This window comes from Trachinotus anak, unplaced genomic scaffold, assembly GCF_046630095.1.
Source record: "Trachinotus anak isolate AG129_WGS33_773 ecotype Australia unplaced genomic scaffold, CSIRO_AGI_Tana_v1 ptg000026l, whole genome shotgun sequence".
Classification (NCBI taxonomy): Eukaryota; Metazoa; Chordata; class Actinopteri; order Carangiformes; family Carangidae; genus Trachinotus; species Trachinotus anak.
In genome coordinates, this window is record NW_027273877.1 from 11,886,750 (window position 1) to 11,909,859 (window position 23,110).

A 23,110-nucleotide genomic window follows, 5' to 3' on the forward strand; every position below is an offset into this window, starting at 1 on the left:
AAATGTATTAATGTGAAAATAGTCTGATACATGCAGACACTGAGCAGCTCCACTGGAGCAGCTGGGGGTTGTAGGTGCCTTGCTTCAGGGCTCTTCAGCAGTGAAGGAGGGAGAGCTGTATGGAGGGTTGGTGAGAGCTGAGCTGGAAGCTGCAAACAGCTGCAGACTGAGCTGTTGATTCTCAGTGGGATCAGCAGGACTAGTAAACCTGTACCTCTACAGGGAGTGGTCTGATTCACTGTTCACATCCAACCATCACTTCATGGACCTCCAGCTTGTGTCTGTCTCTGTGTGGACAGACATAATGTGAGCTCATTCTTCATGATTCCTCCACAGAGTGGACCAGGAGAGCTCAGAGGTTCCCAGGGGTCAGTCTGCCCAGCAGCATCAAACACACCTGGGCTCCATATTAATGGTCTGTGCATGTACAACAATTACTTTCACATCTGCTCACAATCATCTCCATGCTGCACTGTTAGACCAGTGGATTGTCAGTCTGTCCAACATGGATCTGATGTTTGGCTCCATGGTTTTAGTTTGATGGTGTCATTGATGTAGTTTCCTGTTCCAGCTGCTGGAGGAGAACATTGTCAGTTTTGTGAAGAACGAGCTGAAGAAGATCCCGAAGGTTCTGAGTGCAGATTACCCAGAATGCTTAGAGAGTCAGAGGGAGGATGAGGAGGTGTTGGACGGTGAGGATGAAGAGCAGAGGAGCAGCAGAGAGGCATTAGTGAAGATCACAGTGAACTTCCTTAGGAGGATGAAGCTGGAGGAGCTGGCTGACTGTTTGCAGAGCAGTAAGAGGATTTCTCTAAAGATTCAACGTGATGGAGAAATGAGACATTTACTAACGTCTCAACACATGTCAAAATTTTTATATCTTTTTTCCATGAATCAGTTTTGTATCTTATTTGCTGTGTGTTATTTCAGGAACTCCTGCTGCAGTTTGTCAACATAAACTTAAATCTGAGCTGAAGGAGAAGTTCCAGTGTGTGTTTGAGGGGATCTCTAAAGCAGGAAAACCAAACCATCTGAATCAGATCTACACAGAGCTCAACATCACAGAGGGAGGGGCTGGAGAGGTCAATGATGAACATGAGGTCAGGCAGATTGAAACAACTTCCAGGAAGCCAGCCAGACCAGAAACAACCATCAGACTAGAAGACATCTTTAAAGCCTCACCTGGAAGAGATGGACCAATCAGAAGAGTGATGACAAAGGGAGTGGCTGGCATTGGGAAAACAGTCTTAACACAGAAGTTCACTCTGGACTGGGCTGAAGACAAAGCCAACCAGGACATACAGTTCACATTTCCCTTCACCTTCAGAGAGCTGAATGTGCTGAAAGAGAAAAGGTTCAGCTTGGTGGAACTTGTTCATCACTTCTTCACTCAAACCAAAGAAGCAGGAATCTGCAGGTTTGATCAGTTCCAGGTTGTGTTCATCTTGGATGGTCTGGATGAGTGTCGACCTCCTCTGGACTTCCACAACACTGAGATCCTGACTGATGTCACAGAGTCCACCTCAGTGCACGTGCTGCTGACAAACCTCATCAGGGGGAACCTGCTTCCCTCTGCTCGCCTCTGGATAACCACACGACCTGCAGCAGCCAATCAGATCCCTCCTGAGTGTGTTGACATGGCAACAGAGGTCAGAGGGTTCACTGACCCACAGAAGGAGGAGTACTTCAGGAAGAGGCTCAGAGATAAGAAGCAGGCCAGCAGGATCATCTCCCACATCAAGACATCACGAAGCCTCCACATCATGTGCCACATCCCAGTCTTCTGCTGGATCACTGCTACAGTTCTGGAGGATGTGTTGAAGACCAGAGAGGGAGGAGAGCTGCCCAAGACCCTGACTCAGATGTACATCCACTTCCTGGTGGTTCAGTCCAAACTGAAGAAGGTCAAGTATGATGGAGGAGCTGAGACAGATCCACACTGGAGTCCAGAGACCAGGAAGATGATTGAGTCTCTGGGAAAACTGGCTTTTGAGCAGCTGCAGAAAGGAAACCTGATCTTCTATGAATCAGACCTGACAGAGTGTGACATCGATATCAGAGCAGCCTCAGTGTACTCAGGAGTGTTCACACAGGTCTTTACAGAGGAGAGTGGGCTGTACCAGGACAAGGTGTTCTGCTTCGTTCATCTGAGTGTTCAGGAGTTTCTGGCTGCTCTTCATGTCCACATGACCTTCATCAACTCTGGAGTCAATCTGCTGTTAGAAGAACCAACATTCTCCCAGAAGTCCAGAAGAAGAAAAGTTGAGTTTACACAGACACGTTTCCACCAGAGAGCTGTGGACAAGGCCTTACAGAGTCCAAATGGACACCTGGACTTGTTCCTCCGCTTCCTGCTGGGTCTTTCACTGCAGACCAATCAGACTCTCCTACAAGGCCTGATGACACAGACAGGAAGTGGCTCACAGACCAATCAGAAAACAGTCCAGTACATCAAGAAGAAGATCAATGAGAATCTGTCTGCAGAGAAAAACATCAACCTGTTCCACTGTCTGAATGAACTGAATGATGGTTCTCTAGTGGAGCAGATCCAACAGTTCCTGAGTTCAGGACGTCTCTCTACAGATGAACTGTCTCCTGCTCAGTGGTCAGCTCTGGTCTTCATCTTACTGTCATCAGAAGAAGATCTGGACGTGTTTGACCTGAAGAAATACTCTGCTTCAGAGGAGGCTCTTCTGAGGCTGCTGCCAGTGGTCAAAGCCTCCAACAAAGCTGTGTAAGTGTATAGATCGTCAGATTTATTCATCTTTATATGAAGACACTGCTCTGATCTTTTCAACAGCAGAGGAAATAAATTCCTCTCTTCTTTAATTCCTTGTTATCATCCCTTCAGACTGAGTGGCTGTAACCTCTCAGAGAGAAGCTGTGAAGCTCTGTCCTCAGTCCTCAGCTCCCGGTCCTCTAGTCTGAGAGACCTGGACCTGAGTAACAACAACCTGCAGGATTCAGGGGTGGAGTCACTGTCTGCTGGACTGGAGAGTCCATACTGTAGACTGGAAACTCTCAGGTCAGGATTCATCTACCTGTTTAACCAATGACCATTTAAGATATCATTAACATTAGTGGATAAACAGCGAACATGTGTAGGATTGTGTAAAGTATATTTCACTAAACTTTGGCAGAACTTTCTAGACTCAAAGAATTTCTTTCCATGAGATCCATGGATCTTTAATATCTTTATTTTTTTGAGGAACATGTCTAAATGTAATTTCCAGTGGGGTGTGTGCATATGGACCACATCTCAGTGGGATCAGTAATGGATACAGAAAAATCTGTGAAATATATTTCAAAGTGTATCTGCACACTAAATTCACAGCTTTTTTGGTGACATTGGACCAAAAAAGAACAGAACCGACAACGAGAAAAGAATCAAACAGCACAAAAACAGACCACCATGTGTTGACAGAGGGTTCCTGTGTGTGGTTTTGTGTGTCTGCAGTCTGTCAGGCTGTCTGATCACAGAGGAAGGCTGTGCTTCTCTGGCCTCAGCTCTGAGCTCCAACCCCTCCCATCTGAGAGAGCTGGACCTGAGCTACAATCATCCAGGAGACTCAGCAGTGAAGCAGCTGTCTGCTGGACTGGAGGATCCAGACTGGAGACTGGACTCTCTCAGGTATGGACAGACACTGTCTGATAGAGGAGAAGAGCTGAAACATGTTCTGTCACAGCTGATGACAGATCTCTACAGAAGAGCTCTGACTTCAACAAGCTGTGTCAAGGACGCTAAGAAGCTGATTGTTAACTGAGCTTCTAGGTCATGTATGGAACTAGTGGAGGGGGGGGGGGGCATGGAAGTTTGACTCATGACGTCAGAAAATTTGGCAACGGCAGACACATCTATATCTATTTCTTGGATTAAGTATTTACACTGTTTGTAGTGGAAAAAGGAAGTAATGATCAGAAATGGCCAAGTCCAGTAATGTCCATGTTTGCATGTTGAGAGAACGTGCTGGTCTGACCCCCCTCCTCCTTTCAGGGTGGAGCCTGCTGGAGTCCAGTGGTTGAGACCAGGTCTGAGGAAGTGTAAGTGTGTTTTTCATCTGATTCATGATTCACTGTCAATAACTGATCAGATGATAGATCAATAACTGCAGCTGTGTCTCCTTCTCTCCATCAGATTCCTGTGAACTCACAATCGACACAAACACAGTGAACAGAAAGCTCCAACTGTCTGACGACAACAGGAAGGTGACACATGTGAGGAAGAATCAGTCGTATCCTGATCATCCAGACAGATTTGACCAGTGTCCTCAGCTGCTGTGTGGAACTGGTCTGACTGGTCGCTGTTACTGGGAGGTCGAGTGCAGAGGAGGAGTTTATGTAGCAGTGAGTTACAGAGGAATCAGCCGGAGAGGAAACAGAAAAGACTGTGTGTTTGGACTGAACCATCAGTCCTGGAGTCTGTACTGCTCTGATGGTGGTTACTCTGTCTGGCACAATAACATAAGAACAGATATCTTCCTCTCTTCCTCCTCCTCCTCCCCTCCCCCCTCAGTCTCTCACAGGGTAGCAGTGTATGTGGACTGTCCTGCTGGCTCTCTGTCCTTCTACAGAGTCTCCTCTGACTCACTGATCCACCTCCACACCTTCAACACCACCTTCACTCAGCCTCTGTGTCCTGGGTTTGCAGCGTGGCCTGGTGCCTCACTGTGTCTGTGTTCAGTGAGGCAGAGAGTCTCCTCCTGGTAGAGAAACTCTCTCACTGTTGAACAGATAGTTCAGTCTCTTTCACTCACACATTGTCAGGTTCATGTATTACAGCAGTTTACTTTTTAAATGCTTCTTCCAGTGCTGTAAAGATAAAAGCTACAGTTATAACAGGATAAACATGTTCACTTGTTATTAAGTCTTTTGAGTCTGTTTCCAGTGAAAACATCACAGTGAATATCTGGATGTCGTCTTTCTCTGAAGTCAGTTCAGCTGAGACGACTCAGTTCATCTCAGCTGCAGTTAGTTTGCTGCAGATGTGACAAACTGTGAGATCAGAGAGGAATCACTGACCTGCAGTGACCTGAGCTGGATCTGCAAAAAGACATTCAGAGATGATGGTCCAGTGAACAGAGGGTTGATGAACAGCCTGGTTTCTTCCTGCTGATGAATCAGGCTGCAATGTTCACTGTCAGTAGCTACAGTCAGGGGTTAAAGTGGGAGTGGAGGAGTCAAAGGTTTGTGGGTGGGTGTAGATACCAGTCTGTGGAGCGACCAGTGCCCTGGCTGTCCCTCTGCTCTTCTTTAATCACATGTAGAGCTGAGCTTTGTAATAACCTCATGAATTTATAACGTAGAGCTTTTCATGTGTTCTACATAAGTGAGACACAGCTTCATCTGCAACAATGAATCTAAAAGCTCAACTGCCTTGTGTGAGGATGTTTAACAGATATATAACATATATATATCTGATATGAGTTACTTACTGTAATAAACATGAAGTGGTTACTGTACTATAACTTTTCTGTCATGGTAAAACATTTGTAAATGTATTACTTGATCATAAATGTATTTTTATATATTTTCTTGTCTTACATCACTGGATCTTTTATTTTTTGAATGAAGCACTTTGTAACGTGAGTTTAGAAAAGGGATCTACAGATAAAGATGATTATTTTTACTGTCTCAAAGTGACCAACAGGAGTATAACCAACAGGAGGCTGTTGATGTAGGACATGATTTTTGTGTCACTGTTGTATAAGACTGAATTTAGTGAATATTATTCCTAATAAAAATTCTCAAAATTGTGAAAAGGCACATTTTTCCAAATTAATTTATATTGTTAAAACGTCAAATGTAAAATTTATGTTTAACAAGTGATCACATCACAACATGAAATGTACTTTTACAATTACTTTTTTGTTATATCGTGAGAAGTTTGTATGTAGAACCATGAAAATATCAGATTTTTTTTTCTTGCGTGGCAGCAATAGCTTCCATCATTTATAATGTTTCAGTCGTTAACACCTGTCGTTACCTGAGCTACAGTAGAAACTGTAGTAGAACCTTTGCTGGTGTTATTTAGTGTTTTTATAATGTCACTGTAAAGTGTGGACGGACTTGAAACACGTCCGCCATGTTGTGTGGATGTTTGCAGTGGAAGTGATGGAATAAGAGCAGAAGCAGAGTCAGCTGTTGCTCAGTGGTTGAACACAGAGTCGTTGTCACTGTGCAGCTCCTCTCAGGACTGAAGGCAGCTCTTCCTCCCTGAATCAGCCTGTGGAGGAGGCGGAGACCAGCGGCTGCTCTCTCTGTGGGTGAGTGGTCCGTCTTCAGATTTACACTGCAGGACGGACATGGACACTGTGTGGTGGGCTGATGGGTTTCAGACTGAGAGTAACTATGGCCGTGTTCAGAGAGATGACAAGAGAAACCTGGCACTTCAACAACAGCCTCTTTCACTGAAATGAGAGAGATTTCCATCAAATTAAGTTTTAATATCAATGTGAAGGCTTCATTTATTTTTGTTTGGAACTGTCTAAACTAGTTATTTGCAGGGATTGTAACTTGTAACTTCTGGTGCTGGACAGTAACAAAGTACATTTACTCCAGTACTTCAATCTTAATTGTACTTTACTTGAGTATGTCCATGTTCTGCTTCTTTATTCTTTTCCTGAACTACATTATGTTTATTTCACAGCTAGTTTCCCTTGAGAATTTATACAAAAACCTAATGATCACTTAGAAATGAAATAAAATAAAATATGATACATTATTACAGATGAAACTATCCAAAGAATGTGAAACCAGCTCCACCAAGGCAACATTAAAGTTCTGACTTAATGTTAGATACAATGATGATATGATATATGATATGATATGATAGATATGATATGATATGATATGATATGATATGATATGATATGATATGATATGGTATGATAGATATATGATAGATATGATATGATATGATATATATGATATGATATGATATATATGATATGATATGATATGATATGATATGATATGATTCCTTGCTGCAGCAACATTTAAAGTGGACGTATTGGACAAACCATAACCCCGGCTGACCCACATGGAAACAACAGAGCATCTGTTTTATGTTTGTGACATGATCCAAAACTTATGGAAATCCTTGTCTAAGCTCCAAATCCATAAATATAGATTGATTCTCTTTCAAATGTGTCCAGATTTCTAGTTAACAATATCATCATCATCTAATTAACTCTTGCTCAGTTCTTCATTTGTATTTAATTATTGTTTTATTGGATCAGATTTCTCTACATGTGTTTTCTTTCATGTTATCTCATTCAACAATTAAATTCTGTTTGTTTCTGGTGTTAAAGGAGGATTTATTGTCCATGTGTTATAAAGTTGTGTCAGGGTTTGAGTTTGTCATCTGTTTCCTGTTTTATTTTGACAGGTCTGTCTCGTCTTCCTGTCTTGCCCTATTCCTGGTGTCTTTACCTCCCCCCATGTTGATGACTTCCCCCCGCCCTAATGGTTTTCCCCTGTGTCTCGTTCTCTTCCCTGTCTGTCTGTATTTAAGTCCACGTCTCTTCCTTGTCATTTGCCAGACTGTCTCTACCCCAGTGTGACTTTTCTGACGCTCCTCATGTGTTCTGACCAGTTTTTGTAGTTTTCTCGTGTGTTTCTTGCCTGCTGATTCTGTTCCTCTGCCTGTGCTGACTGCTTTTACTGTGTACTGGACCTTTTGCCTGAATAAAGGACCTAGAGTTTGGACTTTGTCTCAGTCTGCTCAGTGAGTCCATCTTTGTGCCTGATAAACCCACTGTGATCTCACCCATTGGTTGGTGAACTGCTGTTTTGAAGCCTTGAGTTTGCAGCTTGTCTGTCGCCATTTTAATTATTTGAAACCAGAAGACACCATATTTGGAGGTGAGGGTGGAGCTGACCTCAGACCCGAGGTCACTATGCACACCCACCTCCACCAGCTACCTGACGCACTGCACGAGGCTCCATGCTGCTCTGTGTGAGTCTGCATTCAGTCATTTTCCATAACTCAAGCTAAACTTCAGTACGAAGTATTAAAGAACTTTTCATAGCAAACTGCCTGCATGTCCACATTTGGAAAATATTACACACAGGAGGGGTTATGTAAAGTTATTGCAGCTGAAGTTACTGTGTGTTAGCTCACACACAGTGTAAGCATGGATGTAAGCTAACTGTAGTGTAAACCATAGACTTTATATAAATGGTAAAACATCATAATATTGTGTTTTAAAATTGGTTCTGCAAATCAAAGGTGATGATACTGAGCTTCATGAGTGTTAACAGTGACAGCGGGATAACGTGATTACAGTGAACTGCTGGGTCTCCAGTCTGTGCTCGAGTGTGGCTCATTGTTTCTGTCACTGTCAGTTTCATTATTGGAAACAGGCAACAACATTACTGTGTGAAGTGACTTCGTTTCTATTCTATTATTTATGATAAAACAGTAGAGCAGACTGTTTTTATAACTAAGCTGAGGGAGTAATGTATTTTCAGATAACTGTGTGGAGTTCGTTTAATAGAGTGCTTCTTATTTTTGACTCCTTCTTAGAAGCCAAGGTCTGGATCATTGGGGACAGCTCCATCTGGCGTGGAGCCCAGAGAGCTACAGAGACCACGGGGAACAACCTTGGTGATGATGGTGTCTCCATCCACTGGTTCGGCTGGGGGGGCCTGAAGTGGAGGAGCCATCTCCTCTTTTCCAACCAGTACCTACGAGTGTTGTTGATGGTTCATGACATTTTTGAAATTGATGGTTTTTAAAAGTGCAATAAAAGTATTTATGAATCTCTTGGTCTAAGTTTGTTGATGGTCTTATGCTATGAATTATATCTGGTGTAAATTCTGACAATAGCAACATACACAGATTGTAATTGTACAAGAGCACATTGATGGAGGTTTTGCCAGAATTTGTAATTAAAAGGCTATTTCTTTGTTAGTTACTTAACTTTGTTCATACAAATTTTTATCAAATGTTGATGTCCGAGAACATTAACAATGAAGAATAAAAAGACATATTTGATTTTGTCCTTTCCATGTGTTTTATGTACTTTATGTACTAAGAATAAACCGTTTCACTGACACTGAATGCACTGATTCACCAAACTGTCCTGTGAGATTCATCACAAGCTGTACGGTCAGTTTGGAAAACCCAGGCAACACTTCTGTAGTTAACAGAAAATGCAGTAGTGTTTGCTAAGTGTCCACAAATCGTTACATGGATATTGAAAACTGGTTGTGGAGATCCAAGTCAGACCACAGCGACATCGGTAACGTTACCAGCTGCAACGTGTCGATAAAGGCTGCAGCCAGTGTTAGCCTGGCTGTCTCAAGTCAACTACCACCAGCTCACTCCTGCTGTCTGACTCCCCCCACCCCCTAACCCACAGCTTACACACAACCTTAGTAAAGAAGAGCCTGTGCAGGTGTCTAAGTAACTAAACAAATACCCAACCCGTCTATACCGTGTTGCTCATAATCATGTAAATGTCACGTCTGATAAACTGCAAACTGTTCTTTGGCTTTGATTGTTGAGCTGCAGGATTAAAGTTTCACAAAGACATTATTTTGGTGGAACCACAGACAGACAGACAGACAGTTACGTGCATTTGCACATTATGACTGATCCAGATAAAAGCAGCTGCAGACGTCTATAAACGGGTCGATTATCAGATTTTGGTGGATGACACTGGTGCACCCCCACTGACTTCAGATGGACCCACAGTCATTGCTTTCTACATATAGATATATATATATCTATTAAAGTTGCTCTGTAAGGAGCATGACTCAGACAGCTGTGAACACTCTTAAATGGCATCTTAACTGTCCAGTCTTCCAAAACTTTGACCTTGTGTAACTCCTTGGTCACTTGATCATAAGCCCTGAGATGTTAGCTATGTGTGTGGCCGTATAATATTACATTTAGTGTTGAATTGTCTGTAAACATAGATCCCCTTTGTTTGGAGAATAATGTAATTTCCTGTTGACAATGAATGCATCAGCAAAGTTTGTCTGACAGTACAGTTTTACGCTGGTGAGGTGTTTAAACATAAGCTGCTAATTTTACATCATATAACCTGTTTGTTGGATTCCTTCTCTTTCACTTACATACCTGCATGTTATCATTGATGAGAATGAAAAACTTCAAAGTAACTTAAATTTCAGCTTATTATTGATCAAATAACCAAAAAGCATTGTTCAAAAATCATCTGAATTCAACTGTTGAACCAATGAAATCACGGCAGGTGGGATTAAACGTTTGAGTTCAAAACTAAAACATACAAGAAGAGACAAGTTTAAAATTAAAACATAGAAGAAGAGGCGAGTTTAAAGCTAAAACATAGAAGAAGAGACAAGTTTAAAACTAAAACAAAGAAGAAGAGGCAAGTTTAAAACTAAAACATAGAAGAAGAGGCAAGTTTAAAACTAAAACAAAGAAGAAGAGGCAAGTTTAAAACTAAAACATAGAAGAAGAGGCAAGTTTAAAACTAAAATATAGAAGAGGAGATGAGTTTAAAATTAAAACATAGAAGAAGAGACGAGTTTAAAACTAAAACAGAGAAGAAGAGACAAGTTTAATACTGAAACATAGAAGAAGAGACGAGGCTCAGGTCATGACATCTTTATTCTTAATATAATGTTTGATCCAGTTCAACCTGAAAATGACATTAGATGAATGGAAATCAAGATAATTCTGTTGAAAACACACACACACACACACACACACACACAGACACACAGACACACAGACACAGACACACACAGTCATGTGACTTCCTGTAGCTGCAGAGGGGAGGAGCAGCTGAAAGTGAAAGTGTTCAGTGAGCTCAGACTCCATTTGAAGTGGACGGAGCAGAAGGAGGGAAACTGAAGGCTGAGGCAGGTGAGTGTTAACACAACATTATTATTATTTTACTGTCAAAGTCTCTGAGTCACTTTGTCCCTGTGGACTGTGGAGGGAAGAAGAGTCACAGTGAACTTCTGTCCACACAGAGACACTGAGAGGAAAGGAGGAACAACATGAGGTGTGGTACTTCCTGTTCAACAGTTTGACTCCATGTCGTGATGAGCTGAATAATATGAAACCTACAACTGAGCCAAGAGAACTGAGCAGGTTATTATACTGTACAGGTGTGTGTGTGTGTGTGTGTGTGTGTGTGTGTGTGTGTGTGTGTGTGTGTGTGTGTGTGTGTGTGTTTCTGGGTGTGTGTCTTGAACAGCTTGTTTGTCCTGACTCTTGTGTGTGTGAGCTCACAGTCAGTGTTACTGGTTTCCCTCTCAGACTGACTGAAGTCCTGAAGATGAGTGATTGTGTGGAGGAAGAGGAGGACAGAGCAGAGTCTCCAGGACCCAGCTGTCTGTCTGTGAAGAGCCACTGGTCCAAAGATGAACCTCCAGACTTCAGTCCTGAACCTGGACCCTCAGACTCACAGTAAGAGACCTGCTACAAACCTGTGAACCTCCAAACTGTCTCTGTAACAGTGTTTAGTGTGTTGAGCTCCTGCAGTGATGTCACTTCCTGTAACAGCTGCCGTAGTGTCGCAGAAAATAACTTCCCCTGGTTCCTCTGACATATCAGTGTATTAACAGGGACTGCTGAGGAGCTGGTTTCTTGTGAAATGATCCCAACAAAGAAGAGTTTGACTTTTTTCTTGTGCATATTTTTGTTGCAGCTGATGAACATGACAGAGATGTAAAGATGTCAGTAATTAAAGGGCCGTGGTGGAGCAGAGAAGCAGCCACAGAAGAAGAGAGCAGTGTGTTGGTGAACCTGGATGAGCTGGGATCTAACAGAGTTGACCACACTTTGCAGGATCATTTTACAGCCTGAATGATGAGCTTCACATGTCAGAGCTTCACTCTCCACAGTTAGTTTGATCCAAACTACAGTGAGCAGCTGTTGGAGGAAATGACTGAGCCTCTTTAACATCAAACTAGATATTTGTCAGCTGTTTATACAGATTTCAGGCTCTATGTAATATGGGCCGCTGATTGTAAAGTGGTTCATACTGAAATAACAACATTTCATCATATTTAGTCAACTTTAATGTTAAATTTAAATGTTGTTGATGATGTTGATTTAAATGTTTAAAGGTCCTAGGACTGTTTTCATATCACTTTCACAAGTTTTCATGCTTTTCCAGGTGAGAACGAGACTGTTTAGATTTATAAGATGTGGTCAGTTCATCCAAATGATTCCTTTTTGAATATTTGCTCCAATGTTTTCGATGTGAGGACCCTCCTGCTGGACCGAATGAGACCAGCACGTCTCAGCAGCTTGCAGGCCGCCTTTACCAACAGCTCTGTTGTCTGTAGTGTAGGGAAGCAAATCTGTCTCAGCAGATTTTGAATTTTGAAATCTGTGAATTTCTGCCACTGGTTTTGTTTTTCATTGAAATTATTTATATGAATTTTTAAAAGTGAATTCAAATTTACAAGAACTAATCTCACTGTCGTTTTTCAATGTTCATAAATTCAGAATGAAAACTTCATCTTCACAATGACTCTGTCATCAGAGAATTGATCAGTGATCGATGTGATATGAATAAAAACATGTTTGTGTTTGCAGAGGTCAGAACCACAGACTGAGAGCAGAGTCTCCAGGATCCAGCTGTCTGTCTATGAAGAGTGACCGGTCCAAAGACATTAATCCTCCAGACCTCAGTCCTGAACCTGGACCCTCAGACTCACAGTAAGAGACAGTTTCTACTGTAAACTGAGCTGAAGATGATTCAGTTATTAGACATATTTGACTGTGACATGTTAATGATGAAGACATGTCTTCACAGAGGGAGGAAGAGGAGTGGTGTCTCTGTGGAGGAGCAGCTGTCCTGCTGTGCTCTGTGTCAGGATGTCCTGAAGGATCCAGTCTCTACCAGCTGTGGACACTGGTTCTGCAGACAGTGCTTCACTTCATACTGGGACCAGTCTGGGTCTTCAGGAGACCCCTCCTGTCCCCAGTGTGGACAAAGACCCAGAACCAGACCTGGACTGCAGACAGCCAGTCAGAGCAGCACTGTACAAAGTGAGACTGAACATGTGTCTGCTGATGTCTTCATTTCTGAAACCAGGACCTGTTGTTTTCTCCAGTGTCAGTTGTTCTATCACACAGCACTGACATTTCAGATGATTCTAAAAAGCACAACATTAAAAAGCTTTTCTTTGCTGCTCTTTAGTTTTTCTGTAGCTGATGAAAATAATCAGCAGATTCTCAGATTCTCTGTCTTCAGTCTGACATTGTCTCTTCTCTTTCAGCAGATAGTGGTCTGCAGGAGGTTTTAGATCAACATAAGATCAGTCTGAGGAGCAGATGTGAACGTGTGACTGAAGGAAGTGATGGAACAGGAAGTGGAACCCTCCTCAACAGGATCTACACTGAGCTCTACATCACAGAGGGACAGAGCGAAGAGGTTAATACCCAACATGAGGTGAGGCAGCTGGAGAGAGCTTCCAAGATGAAGACCCTCCATGACGCTCCAATCAAGTGCCACGACATCTTTAAAGCCTTACCTGACCAACAGAGACCCATCAGAGTGGTTCTGACCAACGGCGTCGCTGGCATTGGAAAAACATTCTCAGTGCAGAAGTTCAGTCTGGACTGGGCAGAGGGCTTGGAGAACCAAGATGTCAGTCTGCTGGTTCTGCTTTCGTTCAGGGAGCTGAACCTGATCAGAGAGCAGCAGTACAGTCTTCTCAGGCTGCTCCATGTTTTCCATCCAACATTACAGAAGGTCACAGCAGAGCAGCTGGCTGTCTGTAAAGTTCTGTTCATCTTGGACGGTCTGGATGAAAGCAGACTTTCACTGGATTTCACCAACAGGGAGGTTGTGTCTGATGTCACACAGACGTCATCAGTCAACCTGCTGCTCACAAACCTCATCCAGGGGAACCTGCTTCCCTCGGCTCTGGTCTGGATCACTTCCAGACCTGCAGCAGCCAATCAGATCCCTCCTACATGTGTTGACAGGGTAACAGAGGCACGAGGCTTCACTGACGCCCAGAAGGAGGAGTACTTCAGGAGGAGATCCAGTGATGAAGAGCTGTCCAGCAGAACCATCTCACACATCAAGAAGTCCAGGAGCCTCCACATCATGTGTCAAGTCCCAGTCTTCTGCTGGATCACTGCTACAGTTCTGGAGCACATGTTGACTACAGAGCAGAGAGGAGAGCTGCCCCAGACCCTGACTGACCTGTTCTCACACTTCCTGCTGGTTCAGACAAAGAGGAAGAAGCTCAAGTATGATGAGGGACATGAGACGAGTCCACAGCAGCTGATGGAGGCTGACAGGGAAGTTCTTCTGAAGCTGGGGAGGCTGGCGTTTGAACATCTGGAGAAAGGAAACATCATGTTCTACCAAGAAGACCTGGAGCAGTGTGGTCTGGATGTCACAGAGGCCTCGGTGTACTCAGGACTCTGTACTGAGATCTTCAAAAGAGAGAGTGTGATCTTCCAGAAAACAGTCTACTGCTTTGTTCATCTGAGTATTCAGGAGTTTCTGGCTGCAGTCTACATGTTCCACTGTCACACCAACAGGAAGAGAAAAGTCCTGAAGAACTTCCTGGGACAAGACTACAAACACAGAGACTCAACCTCAAAGTCTTTGTTTAAGAAGGTTTCTGGGATGTTTGGAAACCATGATCGTCATTCTCCATCTCTGGATATCTTCCTGAGGGCAGCCATGGAGAAATCCCTCAGAAGTAAAAATGGTCACCTGGACCTGTTTGTTCGCTTCCTTCATGGCCTCTCTCTGGAGTCCAACCAGAGACTCTTAGGAGGTCTGCTGGGTCAGACAGAGAACAGTCCAGAAACCATCCAGAGAGCCATCAACAACCTGAAGGAGATGAACAGTGATGAAATCTCTCCTGACAGAAGCATCAACATCTTCCACTGTCTGATGGAGATGAAGGACCACTCAGTTCATCAGGAGATCCAAGAGTTCCTGAAGTCAGAGACCAGATCAGAGCAGAAACTCTCTGTGTTCCACTGCTCAGCTCTGGCCTACATGCTGCAGATGTCAGAGGAGGTTCTGGATGAGTTGGACCTGAAGAAGTACAACACATCATATCAGGGACGACGGAGACTGATCCCAGCTGTGAGGAACTGCAGGAAGGCTCGGTGAGTCCAGACATGATCAATATAATTATCAATCAGTAGATTAGATCAGTAGTTGAGTCAAATTCAGATAAACACAGTTTTCATTTATTCTCATTATTCTCACTTTTACTTTGAAACAATCAAAGGTCAGTTGTGTTTTTTTCTGGAGGTGTTGTAAATGCTGTGAGCACCAAAATGTAGATGTTTCAGTTGGTTGTGATTGATCATTGAAGAATGAACTTGTGCTTTTGAAGTGTCATGGTGGAGCTTTAAAGTCTTTCCATAGATTGTGTTGAATGAGACAGAAAGTCCCAGGTGTTTTCTCTCTTGTTGCTGTAGAGGAGAGTCGTATCAGGAAATGTTCAGCTTCAGCCAAGAACACAGGTGTGAATCTATCAGAGCAGAATGGGAGGATTCAGTCTTCTTCTACACACCAGAGCTCAGTGTCATGTTTCTGTGAGGACCTTCTGTGAAAACCAGGCAGCAAACAGAGATTAGATTGAACTGTTGACTGAGTTGACCTCAGGAGAAATGTTCTGGAGTAGGGATGCCACGGTGAGGAAATGTTCCCCCCGGACATTAAGACATGTGTGGGCTCAGTATCTGTAGATTAGACCTCAGTGTTTCCCACACACTGATTTATCTGTGACAGGCCACCACATCAACAATGACCCCACATATTGATATTTTTTTGCTTTACAGTTTCAAATGAGGAAAATCTTATTTCACTGCAGAGCTGCACACACACACACACACACACACACACACACACACACACACACACACACACACTTCCAGGTTGTAACTGTAGAGTCCACTAAGTGTTGATCACTAGTGTTTTACTGAGGACAGTTTGTTCATGGATCAACGTGGGCGCTGCCACTGATTCACCACAATGAGCCAGATGTGTTTTATGCAGTGGTGTGTGTTGACTTCTACAGAGAGGCAGCAGAGCCAAGCAATCTGGAGTCAGTTTAAAAACACTGGAGAATAAAACTGTTTTTCTGAACAAGATTCTGACTCTGGATCAAATCATATGATGGAAGCAGAAATGTAACATCATTTTCCCTCCTTCATCTGCACAACAAAGATTCCCATGAAACTCTGCAGGTCTGAGAGAGAGTGATGAGAATTATTGTTTCATGTCAAACACAATCAGATCAGATGAGCTGAGCCACAGATGTGAAGAGCAGATGTTCATCACATCATCATCTTTTCTCATCAGATGCATTTTAACTTCAGTGTCTTTTATTACAAACTGTCTGATTTTATTCTAACACATTTTATATTTTCTCTCATCACAGATTTGTTGGTTATGGACTCTCAGAGACTCACTGTGAAGTCGTGTCCTCAGCTCTGAAGTCCAACCCCTCCCATCTGAGACACCTGGACCTGAGCCACAACGACCTGAAGGATCCAGGAGTGAAGCAGCTGTGTGCTGGACTGGAGAGTCCAAACTGTAGACTGGAGACTCTGAGGTCAGTTCACTGACTGGAGCTGTTGTAGTTTTATATTCAGTTCAAATCTGTGAAGTTCCAGTTTTTCATTGGTTGGTTCATTTTCAGGATTTCTGTGTGAGGATTTAAAAAATCAGCCAGTGAAGAGAAAGAAGGAAGATGAGACCAGGAGCAGAGTGATGATGGGGAGGGTCAGGAGAATCCCCGGGGGCCGTTTGGGGGCCGGGGCCAGACTGATTATTGTGTAGACTAATAATATTGTATTATATTAAAGTGGTCTACCTCGCTGCACCATCCTGCAGCCTGAACTGAGCCTCGCAGCCTCTTGTCTCTCCCAGCACGTCAGATGCTACCAAGTCTATATTTGCAGTAGGGGGGTCCCTACTGAGCGGCCCCTCCTCAGGTGGTACAACCCCAGGGTGACTTGAACTGTGATTGGTCAGCTGCTGACCAATAAGAGCTGTGAAGTGGGGCTGGTACAGAGTCATCAGAGACGTGTTGGTGTTATCAGGGAACGTGTGTGTTCACTGTTCACATTGGTTTGAAGCAGCAGCAGAAAGAGAAGGAGAAAGGTGGAGCAGAGAAGAATGAAGAAGAGCAAATACTGGAGGAGGAAGCAGAGAAATGTTCCACAATCACAGAGAGATTCAACATCCAGTAAAGAGCCGGCAGCTGAAATGCTAAGCAGGGGCGTTGTAGCTAGCTGCTAGCTCAGCTCATATTAAATGTGGCTAGTATAGCTAGCTGCTAGTTGTTGGGCAGCAGCCCTGTGCTTGTGTTAGCTGCTGTTTGTCTTTGTGTGTTATTAACAGCTGGGACTGGTGATCTCCAGGTAAAATGAAGGGTCCCACTCGGCCCCTGGATGAGAGCAGTCACAGTGTTTGTGATTCAGAGCAGCAGAGAATTGACAGAGTTTGATGTTAAAATCAGAAAGTTGATGAGAATCAAACTGCAACAGTCTCACAGATCTTCTGCTGCTGCTGCTGATCTGAACACCAGCAAAGCTGCAGCTCTCTGCAACCAACACATATTGCAGCTGTTGTTGTGTGTTGATGTCAGCACTGCAGCATCATGGGAAGCCACAGACCTTCAGACTGCAACACAAACCAGATCAAAGCAGGGCCAGTGGCTGAGGCGGGAAAGTGGAGACAAGAGGAAACTCAGCTGGGACATGGAGGCAGGAAGGATTAGATTGATGCTGGGAGCAATTTATGAGCAGCTCCCACCTCCCCAACATCATAGTGAATAAACAGGTGAGGAGCCAACATGTCCTCTATGTTCAGGTGGAGCTTCATGTGGCTCCTTCTATCAGGGGCTAAAACAAGCCTGTCTCCAGGCCCACACACCTGGAGACATCAGCAGGTGCTGAGGTGTCTCCCAGCAGCCACTGAGAGTCAGAGCTCAGAGGTGAACTCACTGGAGGCAGAAGGAGACAAGATGGATTTGATTTGTTGGTGAGGGTGAAGGACTCAGGAAGCAGCTTTGAACAGGCGTGATGCAGCTGAAGGCAGGGAGGGACTGGCCAATCAGAGGAGATCCAGGAAAACAGCTCCTAGTTCTTCAGGAGACAGCTGCCACTGGTCTGAGAGCAGATGTTGTGTTGTGGTCAGAAACACAGCAGCTTGTGTATGTTGTGGAGCTGACAGTACCATGGGAGGACGCAGGAGAAACGGCCTCTGAGAGGAAACAGCTCAGATACACAGAGCTGGCAGCAGAGGCAGAGGAGCCTGCTCTGAAAGCTGAGCTCCAGGGGAGGTTGGCTGTAGGGGTTTTGTTGGCAGATCAGTCTGGTCCCTGTTACCTGAACTGAGCTGCTCTCACTTCTGTTCTCTTCAAGTCCACGTTGTGCTTCTCTGAACCTGTGCACTGTGAACTCAAAGCGCTCCAGGTGTCCTTCATGTCATATCTAGTTGATTGTGTGTGAACACAACAAAAGGTCAGACTTGATCTTGAAGAATGGAGCTTCTTCTAATCACATGAATAACACAAGTGGTCATGTGACTGTGGTTCAGGAGCAGTTACCAGAGCAGACTGACACTGACACTCAGAGAAACTCTGTTCATCAACTATCAGACCTAAACCGTGGACGTTGTGCTGAGCTGAAGGGTTGTAGGACTGTGAGCACAGGTTTGATCTGTTCTCTGTGACCTTCATTAACCCCGTCCTCACTCAGTCTGCTCCTCATTGGGGGGTTGATGTGAAAATCAGATGAATTCTACTTCCTCATTCAGTGAAGATCAGCTGAATAAACCTGTGGTGTTTTCCAGCAGGAGGCTCTGAACGTTACCTGAAGGTGAACTGGTTGTTGCTGCAGGTCACAGAATCTGACGGCTCACAGAATGGGCTGTAACACCGGTGGTAGACTGAGGTCGAGCACTCGTCCTCCTCAAGTTCTCAACAGTGACACAAGTTCTTCTTTAAAGATGTGGACACAGAGAAATCTTTTCCCTCCTCCTGTAAATGTGACATTGTGCAGTTGTTTGGTGACTTTGGAACATTGAAGCTGCTCCACCATGTTTGTTCTGAACAGTGTGACTGAGTTCTCACTGTTTGTTCACGTCCTCAGTGTTTTGTTTCTGTGCTGATGTCTGTAGTGTCAGAGAGGGAACAGACTAAACAGACGTGAATCCTCTGATTCTCCTCTGATCACAGACTGAACTGAGGTCAGCAGCAGCTGATCAACCTGTGTTCACATCAACAGCTGTATGAATGTTGTGCTGACATGATGAAGATCCACAATAACAGAAGGACAAAGTCACTCTACTCATTTTAGACAAAGATCATTGATCAGGACAAATCTGATTGATTATCAATCATTGATCTACATCTTTGACTCTTTATACAGACTGTGGTTCTGCAGTTTGTCAGAGATCAGCTGTTCTTCTCTGGGCTCAGCTCTGAAGTCCAACCCCTCCCATCTGAGAGAACTGGACCTGAGCTACAACCAGGACCTGCAGGATCCAGGAGTGAAGGGTCTGTGTGGTTTTCTGCAGAGTCCAGACTGTAGACTGGAGACTCTGAGGTCAGTTCACTGTTGTAGATCTTATATCTTGAATCCACAGCTAATGAAGCTTCACACACAAGTTGAATCCATTGACTGTGAATGAATGAATGACATTGTAAATAGTTGTTGTCTCATGTTTCCAGTTGTTCTTCTCTCAGACTGAGAATGATTCTTCACTTTCAGCTCATTTCACTCACTTGTCATGAATAATGTCTGTTCACTTCAGTTCAACCTTCACAGCTCACACACTCGTATTTCTCTCAGTCAGAGGACTCATGTTTTCTAAATCCACTGGAGAAAATGTCCAGTGTTAGTTGTTCAAGTCAATTCATTTTTATCACAACAACATACACAAGATCCTCACAACTAATATTTGTCCAAAGAAAGTGAAGAAACAATCTTCTTTTTTTCAGTAGATTTCAGTGAAGTGTCAGGACTAATGTCTGTTTGATCAAACTGTGTGTGTGTGTTTTCATCTGTAACACAACACACAAAACTGTTGTGTTGACAATGTTGTGTTGTACTGACATGATGATGATCCACAATAACAGAAGGACAAAGTCACTCTACTCATTTTAGACAAAGATCATTGATCAGGACAAATCTGATTGATTATCAATCATTGATCTACATCTTTGATTCTTTATTCAGATTGAGGAGCTGCAGGTTGTCAGAGATCAGCTGTTCTTCTCTGGTCTCAGCTCTGAAGTCCAACCGCTCCCATCTGAGAGAACTGGACCTGAGACTCAACAACCTGCAGGATTCAGCCCTGAAGGATCTCCGTGGTCTCGTGGAGAGTCCAGACTGTAGACTGGAGACTCTGAGGTCAGTAGAGGGGCGGAGTCAGTCCATGCTGCTCTCAGCAGTATTGTACTAAACACAGTTAGTATCAGAGCAAAGATCCAGTGTTTCCTGTGAACCTCCAACCTCCTCAGTGGCTGCTTTCCTCAGTGAAGCTGTGAGAGGAGAACGGGGACAGGCTTCAGGATTGGACAGAAAGACAGAGAGAGAGACAACAGTCAGCCAATCAGAGCAGTCAGAAGCTTGTTGTGATCATGTGTGTGTGTTGATGTGAAGACGACTGTTGTTGTGTTGATGTGTACAGGAAATAAAGCTGATTCCAGCTGACAGCCTCACAGATGGACAGAGACAGTGTCCTCATTCATCAAAGTGTCCAATCTGATCTGAGACTGTTTGTTCTCTGGTTTCAACACTAAACAGCTGATCAGTTTCATCTGTGTCACAGCTCTGAGATCAGTGTGATGGAGCCTGACAGTCCCTGGCTCTTAGTGACAGCCTCCATGTTCAGTCAGGTGATGTTTCAGAAGCAGCTCACATGTTGATCAACACACAGAGACTCTGTGTTTAAAGTGACATCAGCTGACAGGTAACAGGAGTGAATCCATCACTGACCTGTTGCTGACTCAGCACTTTGTTTCCACTGTGGACTGAGTGAAATGTGCAGAGTGAACAGACTTGATGCTGAATGTCTCTGCAGGTCTGTGAGCTTTCTAGCTCAGTGTGTTCACTCCAACACGTTAACATGAGAGCTGAGAGGAAGCAGCTGCTGCACATCTGGTCTGAACAGGACTGAAGTCCCTGCTGCATCACTGACTGATGAAGTGAGTCTCTGTAAACACTGATTCATCTCCTCTGCTTTCTTCTTCCATCATCCCTGTGTGTTCCTCTGGATCTGACAGAGCATCATCAGTGTCTCTGGACTTAAAGCTCATCAAGTTCAGCTCTGAACAGTTTCCTTGTTGAGCTTCACAAAGAGGGAATTTCACAGTAAAATGACTTGAACTCTGAAGATTAGTTTGACTCAGACGTTGAAGCCTCATGTTCTTCAGCTGAACTTTACCAGACATTATTGTACAGGAGGAACATGTTGTTTTTATCCTCCATCTCTTCATTCAAGTTGTGTTAAGGAGGAACAATCACACAGACCAACAACTCTTTCACTGTGTATATGGACATGTGAGTGTTGTTTTCAGACAGGCTTGAAAAATGTTCATCTCTCCATTATAATGCTGAGTCAACAAGTGTCACTGATTCAATGGATCATGAATTAACTGGACTTTAAATCCTCCTTTATGATCAATAATGTTTTTATATTGACTTCCTTTTTGATTCCTGGTTTTTAATCTGTCGTTGTTTTGACGTTTGACTCCTCTTTTATTCCATAAAGCTGCCAGTTTATTCCTAAATGACTGTGTGTGTTATTGTTGTGTTGTGTGTTTGTTGTGAAGCTCTTTGTAACACTGGTACTGTCGCTCCTCGTCAGTCCAGCTAAGTTCTTTTTGTCTTCTCCCCGAATGTCTCCAGGATTTCTGTTTCCTGTTTTATTTTGATACTCACCTGGTTGTCCCTTCACTTCCTGCCCTCCTGTGTGATTACCTGGCCCCGCCCTAATGTGTTTCACCTGTGTCTCATTGTCCCCCCTCCCCCAGAGTATTTCGTGTCAGTGTTCCCTACCCTCTGATCCAGTTCCTCTTGTCCCCCTTGTGACAGTGGTCCAGCCTTTTGTTCCTTTGTGTATATTTCTCAGTGAGCCAGTGTGCGACTACTTTCTGTCTTGACCTTTCGACCTTTAGCCTGTCGATCATGTGCCGTCGTCCTGTTGGACTGATTTCTGTGAAGTCGACCTTTTGCCTGAGTGAAGTGTGGCTGTGACATCTCTCCTATCTTGGACCTTGTTGAAGAAGAACTCTGAGTTTTCTTTCAAGCTGTTGATTCTCTCTGTGTTTTGTTGAATGACCTTTTCCAGATCCTCACCTTCTTTTCCAGACCGTCAGCTCTTTTATTTTTCCACCAGCAGCATCACAGTACTGTCTCGTACTTCAGCAGGGGCTGCCTCAGATCTACCCTTCTTCAGAGCAGGAGTTGTAGTATAATATTATAAGCTAAGTTCTCTGTCTATCTGCTAAATATACTATGTCTACAATAATGATTACTATAATTACTATACTCATCACAAAAAAGATTGAAGTGTGAAGAATAATGTCACAATATGTGTAAACTGTGTGTATCACTGATTATGTTAAATTCAAGTAAATGTATTGTTTTTAAAAAATGCAGCAGGAAAAAGTCAGAACATAATGGTGTATTCCTGGACGAGAACATGGTTTTAAAAAAAATGTAGTGAAAGAGAATCAGAATATAATGGTGTCCACTGGGCATGGACTTCACGGAAAGCAAAAATAGATCAGCCTCATGAATGTAGTTTATAAGATTTATGTCTAACGAGCTCTGTCCCAGTCTGGATAGATAATGAGGTTTTCATCCAGTCCAGGTCTTCTACTGAAAATGGTTTTGACTGTGAGAAAATAGACATGACCTGGGAGGGGTCAGGTTTGGTGAACACGACAGTTTCGGTGGAGACTGGTGAAATATGAGAGGAGGCGTGGGCAGATTTTGGATTATAAAAGAAGAGGTCACGTGTCATGTATTCAGATCAACTTTTTGTTTTGTTGTCGACAATAAATCTCTGCTGCACTGAATTGTGCCTCCTGGTGATTTTTGAAGACTTTGAAGATATTTCTGAACAACTGATAAGATTCCAGACTCAGAATCTGGTCC

The 23,110-nt window shown here is 43.6% G+C and overlaps 2 protein-coding genes and 1 long non-coding RNA gene across 5 annotated transcripts in view; 2 read left to right on the forward strand and 1 right to left on the reverse strand.

Moving 5' to 3' along the window:
- LOC139609635 (protein NLRC3-like) overlaps nucleotides 1-23,110 on the reverse strand; it is a 243,837-nt gene that overhangs the window by 158,973 nt on the left and 61,754 nt on the right. The gene's annotated exons all lie outside the window — the stretch shown is intronic.
- LOC139609599 (protein NLRC3-like) overlaps nucleotides 1-23,110 on the forward strand; it is a 362,291-nt gene that overhangs the window by 4,559 nt on the left and 334,622 nt on the right. Inside the window, exons 5-11 of one of the 3 annotated variants that reach the window (XM_071464412.1) lie at nucleotides 337-415; nucleotides 572-797; nucleotides 931-2,734; nucleotides 2,852-3,025; nucleotides 3,458-3,631; nucleotides 3,995-4,041; nucleotides 4,136-5,759. The exons of the other annotated variants lie outside the window; for them this stretch is intronic. Of the exons in view, the coding sequence (XP_071320513.1) occupies nucleotides 337-415; nucleotides 572-797; nucleotides 931-2,734; nucleotides 2,852-3,025; nucleotides 3,458-3,631; nucleotides 3,995-4,041; nucleotides 4,136-4,707 (3,076 nt within the window). The 3' untranslated portion in view covers nucleotides 4,708-5,759. Of the gene's footprint in view, nucleotides 1-336; nucleotides 416-571; nucleotides 798-930; nucleotides 2,735-2,851; nucleotides 3,026-3,457; nucleotides 3,632-3,994; nucleotides 4,042-4,135; nucleotides 5,760-23,110 lie in introns of those variants that run through there. 3 annotated transcript variants of the gene reach the window in all.
- On the forward strand, nucleotides 20,476-23,031 carry LOC139609900 (uncharacterized). Its single transcript, XR_011685400.1, has 2 exons — nucleotides 20,476-22,554; nucleotides 22,624-23,031. It is a non-coding gene; the product is annotated as an uncharacterized lncRNA (long non-coding RNA).